Raw genomic sequence first — 14,590 nt, forward strand, 5'->3', positions numbered from 1 at the left:
TAATTTCACAAATTGCTGATTGTTTTTTAATAACCTTAAAACATTATTCGATATTTTTACTTAGTTCTTCTTATAAAAAATAAAAAAAACACACTAAGAAAATTCCATCTCTCAAATTGCTTGTTCATATCCATAACATGCTATATTAAGACCAAGGCTGGGGCACCTGAGTGGCTCTGTCCGTTAAGCATCTGCCTTCAGTTCAGGTCATGATCCCAGGATCCTGAGCAGGCAGAGGGAGAAGCAGACTCCCTGCTGAGCAATGAGCCTGATGTGGGACTGGATCTTAGGACTCTGGGATCAGGACCTGAGGCAAAGGCAGATGCTTAGCAGACTAAACCACCCAGGCATCCCTACAATATTGTTTTAAATTTTAGTGAAGAAATGGAACAAGGAAAAACAAGATGTAATATATTAAATTACAGAAACAAAATCTGTAAAATGCTATTTATTTGTGAGGAGATAGTACTGGGTCAATGGACAATTTTTACTCCATTTTCCTTACTTTATTTATTTATTTTTTTTAAGATTTTATTTATTTGACAGACAGAGATCACAAGTAGGCAGAGGCAGCAGAGAGAGAGGGGGAAGCAGGCTCCCTGCTGAGCAGAGAGCCCGATGTGGGGCTTGATCCCAAGACCCTGGGATCATGACCTGAGCTGAAAACAGAGGCTTTAACCCACTGAGCCACCCAGGCGCCCCTCCATTTTCCTTACTTTAAAAGAAATTTTAATATTACTAGTTACCTGTAGTTTAGCAACTACAAGAGATTTTAACTCCATTTTTTTAATAAATTTTTACTCCATTTTCCTTACTTTAAAAAATTTTAGGGATGCCTGGGTGGCTCAGTTGGTTAAGCAGCTGCTTTCGGCTCAGGTCATGATCCCAGCGTCCTGGGATCGAGTCCCACATCGGGCTCCTTGCTCAGTGGGGAGCCTGCTTCTCCCTCTGCCTCTGCCTGCCATTCTGTCTGCCTGTGCTCGCTCTCTCCCCCTCTCTCCCTCTGATAAATAAATAAAATCTTTAAAAAAAATTGTTAATATTATTAGTTACCTGTAGTTTAGCAACTACAAGAGATTTTTAAAAATTTACTTGACTGGAAGTCTCAATACCACTGAATTTCCTGGGAGTTCTCAAAAAAAGAAAACAATGTACTGTAAACACAGCTAAATTTTTCACAAAACACATTATTTAAAATATCTTGTACCAGGTAATAACCAGAGTATTTCTAAAGATTTAAATATCATTTCTACATGGGAAGATCAAAAGGATGGCATCTGGGTATATAACCATGGGATTCACTGATACAATCCAAAGGTAAATATTATTTTACCTGAAAGAATGAATGAATGACATCTATTCTCAGACTATCATTCAATATATTGACTAAGAACTGTGTTCTTAGACAAATTTTGAATTGGTACTGTGTATTCAAGAATGCAGTGGCTGGGAATGACCTGTAATGCTAATTAATGAATACACTGATTTGTTAAAGATTTATTGAGTAGACTATTTTGTCCAAGCACTGCAAGTTAGGTCATATTTCAGATTAAGAACCTAAGTGCATTAGGGTCAGCTCTGTTTTTGAAATGAGGAGAGAAAAGATAGCTTGGGAAGCTTAAGAACTTGAGACCAAATCATGCCTGAAGAATGTGTTATGGTATATATGCCTAGAGGTATGCAGGTGATAAATTGAGAAATTTTTTATCTCTAAAAATAAATGGAAGCACCTACAACACACAAAGAATGTGTTCTTTCTGACCCAAATTACATAAAATTGAACATTTTAAAGTAGTTATCAAAAGTTCTGGTCTATTAAAACAAAGAAAAAAAGTCTCAGTAAGGGTTTTAAAAAGTATCTTCTCTTAAGGAATACAACTTCCAGATGGATTTTCCACTATTTTCTGATCTTTAAAATATATCTCTGGATGGCAAGGTCAAGTTTTTGTTCATGGTTGTTAATAAAAGTCAATTAATCTTTAAAGAAATCTATATAATTCATAATTTGAGCTTTAGAATTATTGGCTTATGCAGGGAGATTATTTCTAATAATAATTAAATATCATGAAGAGTTGTCTATTAATATCATTATTTCTATTGTCTCCAATGAATATAATATATAAATCACTTTATACATTGAAATTTAAACTCTGTGGCTACATATCAAATACAATTGATTAAACATTTCTACTTTAAAATACGCCAACAATTTTATGAAACATCATGTACCCCAAATTACATTCTAGCTTAATCTTGATTAAAGTAAATAATTATATTCTAGCTTAAATCTTGATTAAAGTACATAATGATTCAAAATTTTTTTTCTGAAATTTACACCATGATTCCTAACATTAAGCTAAACCACATTCTAATCCTAAATATCAAATTTAGTAAAATTTTAAAGCATATTCTAAATCTAAATGGATCAATTTTGGTAAATTTTTGAAATTCATGGCAAAAATTATGGATATAAAACTGACTGATAATTTGACTAATTTCCTCTACAAAATACAAAGATTGAGGCCAATATATCACTTAAGTAACTTTTATCATTTTACATGTTTTTTCTAACTTCTGGCTTATGAAAACTACCATTATCTTCCCTATAATCACATTTTTCAATGTTCTAAGTTTTAAAATAAACTTAAATAAATATTTCTGTATTATTTTCCTTTACCACTAAAAGCCATCTTAACCATTTTATTGGTGTCACTTTTACAAAATGTCACACTATATTTTGGACACTTTAAAGATAAAAATTTACAGTAAACATTAAATCCAGACCAGTGCCATGAAAAGGACATATTACATCAAGAACCATTCCAATAGTAGATAACAGCATCACCATGCAGAACTGTTTTACACTAGGAAAGATCAGAAAAGGAAGACTGCTTTCTATGATGCATCATGTGGGCAGACATTCTAGATTATCCATAAAAAAAAAAAAAACTATCAGTTAATGATACATACTGCCTTTGTGAAGGCTTATTGATGATATGCATTAAAAAAGTTTCTTGATATTGTAGAATTGCAGGAGTTTAATTACTTAAGGAATTTTTTATTTTATTTTACTTTACTTTGATTTAATTTAATTTTACTTTTGCTTGAAGAGCCAGCAAAGGGAAAGAGAATACAAAAGATTGGCTTCAGATTCAAAAGCCCTGGTTCAACCCTTTGCTAGAGTGAAACTAGTAAAGCTGAATTTCAGTCTTCAAACACAAGAAAGAGGTAGTCCTATAAAGCTACAAAGCTAAGATATCTCTCTCAAATAATTAATGGTGGTAGAAGGAATTCACATACCATGAAACATTATTATTCAAATATAAGGTATTTTTAAAAGCTAATAAGAAAGAAGTTTTTTCTCCTATGGCAGTATTCCCCCAGATATGCTGCACAGAGCTGCTTCCTGAGGTAGGGAAAGAAAACACGGGGATAACTTACTTCAGAAGTCATTTAGTATCTATGCAGTGTCCTACAGGAAATACTCAATGCGCGCTGGCATTTTGAAGTCTTTGAATTTTCACACATCCATTTCCTCAGAAAACTCATTTCTGTTTGTTTGTTTATTCTTCATATTTTTAATGTTAAACATTTATTAAGATTTATTGACTTCAAATTTCAAGGATTTCCAGGTGCTGGCATGTGTTTAAGGTATTAGCAGTGTCTAGTGGTTTCTGATTGTTTAAAGAAAAAAGTACTTTGAAAAATAGATAATAGCTTATAGCCACAGAAAGAATGAAGTACATGATACAATGTGGATGAACCACAAAAATATGTGAAGTGAAAGAAGCCAAACACAAAAGGTCACATATTGTATGATTCTATTCATATGAATTTTCTGAAATAGGTAAATCTATGGAGACAAAAAGCAGGCTAGTGTGGAGCCTGATGCAGGGCTCAGTCTCATGACCCTGAGAAATCATGACCTGAGCTGAAACCAGAGTCTGAGCTGAAACCAGCTTAACAGACTGAGCCACCCAGACACCCCTTACTTTGAGCTTTAAAATTACTTTATTGAGATAAAATTCAAATTCCACGAAACTCACTTTTTAAAATACACAGTCCATGAGGGTTTTTTCAGTATATTCAAAGAGACTTACAGTCAGCATCATAATCTAATGTTAGAATATTTTCATCATCCCCAAAGGGAATTCATACTCATCAGCAGTCATGCCTCAAGGCCCTATTCCCCCAAGTTCCTGGCAACCACTCGTTGTTGTCTCAAATAAATTTGCCTACTCTAGAGATTTCTTATCAATGAAATTATAAATATGCATCTTTTGTAAGTAGTTTCTTTCATTTAGCATAATATTTTCAAAATTCATCCAGATTGTAACATGTACTTTATTCCCTAGTACTACCAAACAATATTCCATTATGAAGATATAGCACATTTTTAAAAATCCATTCATCTTTTGTTGGAAATCTGGCCTGTTTCCATTTGGGGAATATTGTGAATAAATCTCTGCAGACATTTGTGTACAAGTTTGAATGAATGTAAGTTTTCATTCATCTGGTATATCTGAGTAGACTTTCTCAATCAAATGCTAACTTTATGTTTAACATTTGAGGAGTTGCCAAAATATTTTCCAGAGTGGCTTCACCATTTTACTATGTCATCACAAATGTGTGAGAGTTTCAATTTGCCTACATCTTAATGGTTATGATTGTCTGTTTTTTATACTTAAATCATCTTAATGGGAAGGAAGTGGTATATAATTGTCAATTGATTTACAGTCCTCTAATGACTAATGATATTAGTCACTTTAACATGCTTATTGGCTATTTGTATATCTTTTGAAATGTACCTGTTCAAATAATTTTCTCATTTTTAAATTTGGTTAATTGCCTTTTAATTATTGAGTTGTAAGTGTTCTTCATAATCTGGATATGAGTTTCTTATCAGAGGTATGATTTGCAAAAACTTTCTCCCATTCCAAGGGTTGCATTTTCATCTTTATTGATTGTGCTCACTGAAGTTCAAAATTTAAAATTTTTTATAAAATCCAGATTATCTGGTTTCTCTTCTATCACTTGTGCTTTCTGTGTCATGTTTAAGAAAGCATAGCTTAATCCATGGTCACACAATTAATTTGAAAATTTTGCTGTAAGAATTTTGTGGTTTTGTTCTCACATTTAGGTCTTTCATCCATTTTGATTAGTAATTATATATAGTGTGAGTTAAAGGTCTGACTTCATTCTTCAGCATATGGATTGATATACAGAAAAAATGGTGTGCCACCACCATTTTTTTAAAAAAATTACCTTTCCTGGAATTGAATTTTCTTGACGCTCTTGTTGCAAATCATTTGGCCATGAAATTAAAGCTTTATTTCTGCACCTCCAATTTTATTCCATTAAACTCTATGTCTATCTTTGTGCTGGTATTATACTGCCTTAAAACTGTAGGTTTGTAATAAGTTGCAAAATCAGGTGTGTGTGGCCTCCAACTTTATCATTGGTTTATAAAATAAGTTGCTCTTCAGGGCCCTCTAAATTTCCATATAATTTTAGAATCCGCTTACCAACCCCTACAAAAAGACGGCTCTAATTTTCATTAGAGATTGTGTTAAATCTGTAGATCAATTTAGGAGTATTACCATCTAAATAATATTAGGTCAAATTAGCCACCAGACAGGTCAAATCACTTGGATGGAACTTTTAAGAGGGATGCAACCTATTCTGCCACCACCAGTGGCTGTTAGTCTGGTTTTTACAGCTACCATAACTTCAAGGCTGCTGCTTTTCAGGTAACTGCATAGTTAAGCTATAGTGAGATGGGAAGAGAAGAAGTCAAAATGTTGTAAAACTCACTCTTCTTAGCAAGATTCCACCATTTTTCTGGAATAAACACCCCTGGATTGATGTAGGTCTTTTCCAGAGTTATGAAAAAGTTGATATTCACAGTTTTTGCCACTCTGTTCATTTATTTTTTTTGGAGGTCCTTAATGTTCCATTCCAAAAGTGCTTCTCTGGCTTATTTATTTTTTGTAGCTGTTTGTTTTAATATCCATTATCTGCAGCTGAACTCCATGAAAACTCTTTAGGAAATGTCATCCTAAAACACTGAAGAAAATGTTACTTTCAAAAGTCTTGTTGTCTTTCAAATATTAAATTAACAGTGTCATTTTTTCAGTTCTTATCTTGCATGTTGACATAGCAAGGCATCTTACACGAGTGTTATCTGACCACTCTACCTGCATTACCTTGTCCAGCTTGCTTAATATCCCTGCATGTCAAGTTCCTTTTTTGTAAAATGAGGATTATAACCACACATGTCATAGAATTTTTAAAGTATTATGCAAGGTAGTACTTCTAAATTATTAAGAGTAGTGCCAGATCAAAAAATATTTTATATAATATATAATTATTCCATGGAAAATGTTGTTGGTGTACTGACAGGGACTGCATTAAATTTGGGTAGCATTAGCTTTGGGTAGTACAGACATTCTAACAATATTTTTTCTTCCAATCCATGAGCATGGAATGTCTCTCCATCTTCTTATGTCATCTTCAATTTCTTTTATCAGTATTTTACAGTTTTCAGAGAACAAGTCTTTCACATGTTTGGTTAAGTTTATTTATAGATATTTTATTGTTTTTGGTACAATTGTAAATAAGATTGTATTCTTAACTTCTCTTCCTGCTGCTTCATTATTAATATATAGGAATGCAGATTTCCGTATGTTGATTTTGTATACTGCAACTTTACTGAAATCATTTATCAGTTCTAGCAGTTTTTTGGTGGTCTTTAGAGTTTCCTACTTATAGTATTATATGACCTGCAAATAGTGAGATTTTTTTCTTCTTCTTAACCAATTTGATTGCCTTTTTTTTTCTTGTGTACTTTCTGTGACTAGGTCTTCCAATAATATGTTGAATGGAGTGGTGAGAGTAGGTATTTTTGTCTTGTTCCAGACCTTATGGGAAAAGCTCTCAGTTTTGCACCTTGAGTATGATGTTGGAGGTGGGTTTTGGGGATAAGACTTTTGTTTTGTTGAGGTATGTTCCCTCTAGACTTACTCTGCAGAAATCATAAATGGATATTTATCATAAATGGATATTGTACTTTGTGAAATGCTTTTTCTGAATCTATTGAAATGGTCAAGTGGTGGTTTTTTTTTAATTCTTTTTGTTATGGATGCAATGTATCATGTTAATTGTTTTGTGAATATTGAACCACCTAGGCACCGAAGTAGTTTTTTATTATTTGAAAATGTTCCAATACAGAAATGGAGAAAGTTATGCATATGGGGCTTCTACACTGGTATTACTTATTAATACTCCTGTATCAAATGCTCAGAGCAGTTATTTGTTGTGCTTGGGTAACACACGTTCTGATTCGCTGTTGAGTAGTTCTATCATCTCTGGTTTTCAGTTTCACTATTTAGAAAGTAAGATTCCATAGCCAGATTAGAGAAATAAATATCATGGCAAAGATTTCTGGTATCATCATGTGACTGAAGAGTTTGCATTAATTTTTGCATTAATTTTCTCAAAGTCTCACAACCATCTCTTGGATAGGGAAAGACAGAAATGGAGCTAGCCCCTTACAATGCAGTTGAAGACTGAAAAAGCTTTCTTGCCAGATTTCAAGGACAAATCTTCATGAATCAGGGCACACCACCTTAGTTGCTGTGAAAGTATACCCATGCTTTAGAATCAATGCATGTTCTTTAAGGCATGTTTGCTTTTAAGAGAACCTTTGTCTTTATGATAGGCCTAAGTATTTTCCTATTTCTATTACAAGAGCATATTATTTGAATTATGGTTAATTTACTTATGGAAAAGATGTGCACTAATTTTTTTAGGAGATTTGGCTACTGCGTTTTTATATGTTACATGAAATTCAAACCACAACTGAAAAGACAATCTATATAGGCTAAATAAATGTTAAAATTTAGTGATATAAAAATATTTGTCAGCATTAAAAATAAATACAAGAGTTTACTTAAGTGAGGAACTGTGGTGTTTTTGAGATATAACCTCATAAAAGGTGGGAGTAAAATTTTAAAAAATGAAAGAAATAAAAGAGAAATAACTCCTAAGACTTAACAGACTTCAAAAAGAAAACAGTAAAGATGATAAAGATATAAGAAAAAAAAACCCTTATAGTAATTATTTCATGGAAATCTATCAATGTTAATATAAAGGTAGACAGTAATAAAATTTTGATCTGGGATCTATTTCCATGTTAGCCATTAAATTGAATTCTGAAGTAAGTTAATTCTCTTAGCTTTCATGAGCTTTAGGTTGCCAATCTTAAAAATGCCTGCTGCTCAGGCCAAAATATAAGAGATCCAATGGAAAACTCTTGAAATCTTTCGAATTAAGTAACATATATCTTTGGCTAGATATCTATATTATGTTGTAGTGCCATTTTCACTTAAACTAGAGATATGTATATGTGTTAGCCAGTAACTAAAATCATAATATTGTTATCTTGTTAATATTTTATTGTTTAAGAAAGCTGAGTGAGAGGGTGAGTGAGTAATGGGGTTTAGGAAGCTGCCTTAAATTCCAAAGTTCCAAAGAACCCACCAGAAGAGACCAGAAGGTGCAAACAGCTGTGTAGGCTTGCAGGAGAGAAACCAAAGCCTCAGCCTCAGATTAAAGTCAGCAGCCTGGTGATGAGGGGCTCCTAGGGGGAATACTTTAAATAACAGCAGCAGAGGTGAAATGCACGCATGAGTAAAGAAAAGAGAGAAAGACACTTGGTTATACCTTTTTTTTTTTTTTTTTTAAGTTGGATGAATGAAGAGATTTACAAAGTTCAGATATTTAATGAATTGACTGCTTGGGTAGTGAAACAGATTTGGACTGTCTGAATCAGACGTCTTAAAAACTCAAGAGAAGGATTTTGACACAGGTATATGTAAAGACAGAGACATGTATTTTTTATAAACTGTTTGAAAATATGTTCTATTGAAATATGAATTGAAAAACCTTATTTAATATGAAAGATGAAATAAAAGTTGATATATATTTGTCAAGAAATGAAAGTTCACATTTTAATAGCCAATTACCCAACTTTTAAGATACCATCAGAATACAGTTTTTGCTTTGAATTGTAATTTTAAAACCTTTTTGAAAAAAAAAAAACACACAGTTACAAACACAAACCCGTGAATATATCTTTATTGTTAAAAATTCAACAGAAATATATGTAGAAGAAAGAGTTAATTCTTCACTGTCCCTCAACTCTTCCCTCCACCAAGGTAATGGTTTTAAAAATACTTATTTTTGGACTGTTTTCCTGGAGCTACTTCTATGTCTTTTTACTATGAATTTTTATATATGTATATATGCAGTACATCTGTATATATAACTTCAGATTTGTATAAATATGTGAAAATATAACCATATTATTTATATAACTCCACAATTGCTCTATTTTTATCTACTGTCTTTAATAATTTTGATAAGTTTCCATGTCAATATACAGAGAGATCTACCTCATTCTTTTTAACAACTGCCTAGAATTTCGTTGGATACATGTATCATAATTTAGTATGCCTTTTATTCCATGAAAGATATGTATCATTGTAATCTATCTTCTATTAAAGGTCATCTAGGTTGTTTCCATATTTTTACCATAATAAGTATAATTTCAGGGATTTATGATAAAAACAAATTAATTTTTAAATTACTATCCTCAAGTTAATGCAAGGTTATGGTGAATGTTCTTTCTTGCCTTTCAAAATCATTTTGTCCTTTGCAAACTCCTGTGATTTAATTTTCATTGCTTGATGTCAGCTTAAATGAAACTAATTGTAAGAGATGACCACTGGGGGAAAAGTCTTGAAATATTTCAACAGACATATGACATATTTCAAAAGACACATGTTCTCTGAAATTACAGTTATATTTTTAAGGCATGATCCTGATGAACCACTTTATAAAAACAGCAGAATATTAGACACAGAGTGAGTTAAAGTGTGTTTGAAATTCAATTCTAATCAGGAATATTCTGCATGATATTATATGCCTTACGGTTCTCATCTGTGGAGAAGAAGAATAATACTTTTTTTTTTAAAGATTTTATTTTTCTATCTGACAGAGAGAGAGAAATCACGAGTAGGCAGAGAGACAGACAGAGGTTGGGGGATGGGAAGCAGGCTCCCTGCTGAGCAGAGAGCTCGATGCGGGACTCGATCCCAGGACCCCAGAATCATGACCTAAGCTAAAGGCAGAGGCCCAACGCACTGAGCCACCCAGGTGCCCCAAGAATAATACTTTTATTTGTGTCTGTGAGAAATAAATTGGGGATAAAATTAGGGATATCCCCTGACATAAATAATATATTAAATAAACTTAATTCTACTTTTCTAATAGGTATTTCACAAATGCAAAAAATGGTATTGAATTCTGTTGTGTCAGGTGTGTGTGTGTGTGTTTGTATACCCCTCAAAAATTACAATATGAAGTACTTCTATTAATGTACCCAGTGTATCCTTGGTAAAGGGACTAGAAATTTAAAATTGGGAAACTAAAATCTGCCTGGAGAGGTTTTGTGCCCAATATCTGGGTCAATATCTGGATAACTCAGTTAATTGCTATGACCATTTGCTCTCTTAACTATATAATCCAATGCTAGATTGTCATTAAATGTGTATATCAATGAGTGGTTTTCAAAGTATAGTCGCATACTAGCAGTGTCACCTGGAAAATTGCTGGAAATGCAATTAAGCCCCATACCACACCTACCAAACCAAAAACTTTAGAACTGAACACAGCAATTTGAGTCCTCTGCATGATTGTGATGCATACCCAACATAGAGAAAACACTAGTGTATATCATTAAGACATCCATACTAAAATGTGGAATGTTATTCATTTCAGTACTTATAACTACAAACAAAATATACACAAACAGCACATTTTAATGTATCAAGTGAAAATATCAATATTATAGAGAACTCAAAATAGTGACACACATTCTATGTTGCTAAATTCCCTCCAGATTAGTCTGTTACCTGTGCTGCCTTTTACCCAGGTTTCAGAAGTGACACTCTTACTAAGTATTTTCAGATGCTCCTCAGGTAACTGACGGGTCAAATCTGGAATTGTTTTCAGCATTTTCCATACAGTTTTGTGTTCACGCAGTGTCCTATAAATGGGCCTTAAAACAACATCAAAAAGATTAGCAAATTGAGAGAACACAGCTTAACTACAAAGAGACAAACCAAAAATTACTGATTTTCAAGCTTTCAAATTTGCATCTTTTTTTATTACAGGTTTGCTTAAGAATACCAATGATGATACTCTATTTTTGTTTTGTAATCAACTTTAGAGTTTATTCTCTTTCCAGCACTAAGATGTATATCCGTGAAACTTGAAACTTAAGGAAATTACCTAATGTCTTTACCTTCTTTTTATAGAAAACTCAGTGCTTCAATTGTAAGACTATATCTTTTACTATTAGTCATTATAATAATAAAGACCTCCTTTGTTTAGTAAAAAGATTGATTTTTTAATCCAGTGTATACTTTAAATCCTGAAGCTGCAATTTAACATTTGATAAATATTTTAACTGAAAAAAATGCACATGTAATTTTAAATAAAACACAGTCATCCTGTGATGGATGGTATTTATTTGCTTTAATCATTAAATTCACTATTTAATATATATAATACCATAATAAAGTTACAAAATTCATGTTGATCCTAAATTCACAAGAGACTAACTTATCATACCATTGCTAAATGCTCAATATTTTTCAAGCAATTTTTAAAAATCTATTGTGAAAAATCAATCTGGAAAGGGAATTTGGGATACTCATAAACGCAGGTTTGCCAGAAATAGTCCCAGTTTAGATGTAATGCCCAGTTGAGACACCTGGTATGCATGTGGTTGTGTGCACACATTTACTAAATGACAATATATTGTGCTTTTTGTTGTGGGTTCTAGGAAAATAGAAGTTGGAAAAATACTAATGTAGTAGATAGTCTTAAGAAACAGTCTTGAGGAAACTGGCTTCCTAGTTAACATCATTTAAAAGAGTGTACTTCAGATGCAGTAATAAAGATGAGTGTTATTAAATAACATTTTATAACCAAAACCTAAAATGTATATCATTGATTTAGCAATAAAACAGGAGGTGGTAAAAAATAATATCACAGTACAAAAAGTGCCAAACATTTGATATATAAGTTGTCTGCAATAACTTATTGGAAGTTGGAAGGCATACCAAGTACCTAGGAAACCCACTGTTTCACAGAAAGTAGATGGAAAGAGCCAGAAAGTTACCGTTTTGTTTGCTCAACTCTACTTCTTTCTTGCAATGTATTATCAGGGCCTAAAATTGGATAGTTTTCAAGCATAAACAGAAAGCAATGGAAGAGATCTAGCAATGAGGGGCATAAATGGAAAAGTCAAGTGCTTCTTGATTCCATGCAATAACAACAACAACAACAAAAAAAAATTGAAAGATATTTGACTATGAAAGATCTATTTTCTCAATTAAATAAAGGCCCTTAATCCTGTGCCAAAGTCCTAATTACAAGCTTTGCCTTCTCAACCAAGCCTGTTGTTACAGAAGAACTTAAAGTAGCCTACATGAAAAGACAGGAAGTCACAGGGAGAAGAAATAAACAAGGATTTAAAAACATTGTCTAGAACAGAACCTTGGATTTGGTTACTGGTATGCAGAAGATATGAAGACAGATCAGAAACCCTGACAAATGATCCACATGATCCATTGTTCTGAAATTCTCATGGAACTTTTCATTTGATTCTAACATACACTCCTGTGTTTACCATCCTCAAGAGGATAAATCAAGACATTCATGTCTGAAACTTGGCCTTCACTTCCTCTCTTTAAACATGGCCTTCCTTCACTTCTCTCTCATTTCTACCTTTACCATTTGTCAGGAATGTTTTTTACATACATCATACCCACTCTTTCCTTACCTATTCGATCTACAAAAGCTCTTAGGAGAGAAATTAGATTAACAACAACAACAAAAAACATACATTGAGAGATGTTAGGAAAACTATAATGCCCAAATTATTACCAGTAGAAAGGAACTTTTTTAAAAAATTAAGTGTCATTATTATCATTACGAGTTATCAGACCACATACAATGGTGTGAAAGAAAATGTTATTTTCTTGAATTTTCATTATCCACCCCTATGTCTATTTCTAGCTCTAAATACAGCTAATCACAAAAAAGCAAAATGTTAGTATATTAAGTATTTAGAAACATATTAGTTGGAAACAAAATAATTTCAGGATTTTCCCTTTACTTCTTTTTCTCTTGGTGATTATGTCAAACCTAAGAGCTTATAGAGTCATGACAAGTTACTGGCTTCTGATGACCAGTATCTATGCGCACTGGCATCTGATAAGATGAAGCTACTATGTATAACCATTGGCATTCATGCTGGCACCCATTGAATTCCTAAATGTTTCCAGTTGTAGGTACACATCATCTAGATTTTTGTTAAGCTCTTGTAAACCTGCTTACCTTTTCACTCTTGGCTAATTTTTCACATTTCTTGTGCTGAGAGAGTATGATTGCTTCAATGAGTATCTCTGGACAATGGGACACTGGTTAGGGCTCTCTTAAGACCTTTACATCCCTAATACTAGTTCACTCACATTTACTCAGATGTGCAGATGAAACAGAACTTCTGCATTTTTCTCTAATTATAGTCTAAGAGTCCCCCATCTACTAGATTAGGGTTAAAACAACAACAACAACAACAACAACAAAAATCCTTGCATTTTCCTCGTAAAATATTACATGCCTTCTGATACAGGCTCCATTTAACTTAAATATTGATGATACACGGAGCTTCCCATACTAGCTGATTTATATGGTTTTTCTTCAAGGACTTAAAGACTGTTTAGTAAAAATATTTAGTCTTCCAGAGTTACATTTTTCCAAGAGTTAGTGCAAGTATATCTTGGGATTGACTCTGTCCTCCTGGCACTGGTTGGAGAAATAGTTGGTCTCCATGTGTTGAAAATTTTGCCAAAGACATATAATCAACTTATATTACAGAACACATAAACACAGCCATTAAACTTGGGCAGGATGTTTGTCAATGAAACTAGAGTAAATCAGAGCAGTCAAATACAAATAAGGGGATAAAGTAAAGGGAATATGCTATAAAAAATAATATTTAAACTGGGGATCAAGGAGGTTAATTTCCTCAAGGACACATAATAATAATAAAAAAAACTGAAATACTAAAAATTGTTGAGCTATGAGCAAATCATGCTGCTAGCACAGATACCACACACAAACACGCAGGTGCAGAAACACACACACAAAAAAACCCCCTAAATTTAAATAGAATAATTCTAGACACTCAAGTTAATTAGTTCTGTAATGGAAAAAAAGTGCACAGTTTTCTTATTTAAAACAGAGTCAAATATTATATGTGGAAAGGTACACATGATAGCTTTAGGTAATATATTAAAAGTTGAAAATAAGTAGTCAATAATAGAGAAGAAGTATTCTACTTCATGTTTTCAAGAAGATATCATTTAGGTTATTACAGAATCAGGAATATAATACAGAATCCTAGGTAGAAAGACAAACCTGCAGTATTGGTGACATGTTATTAAGGCATACATTG

The 14,590-nt window shown here is 32.7% G+C and overlaps 1 protein-coding gene across 1 annotated transcript in view; it reads right to left on the minus strand.

Annotated features, from left to right (window-relative positions):
• Window positions 1-14,590, minus strand: part of CNBD1 (cyclic nucleotide binding domain containing 1) — a 511,440-nt gene that overhangs the window by 252,479 nt on the left and 244,371 nt on the right. The window contains exon 5 of the mRNA XM_082722613.1: window positions 10,977-11,122. Coding sequence (XP_082578739.1) covers window positions 10,977-11,122 — 146 coding nt within the window. The remainder of the gene's footprint in view (window positions 1-10,976; window positions 11,123-14,590) is intronic.

Source organism: Mustela nivalis (assembly GCF_964662115.1).
Source record: "Mustela nivalis genome assembly, chromosome: 2".
Taxonomy (NCBI): Eukaryota; Metazoa; Chordata; class Mammalia; order Carnivora; family Mustelidae; genus Mustela; species Mustela nivalis.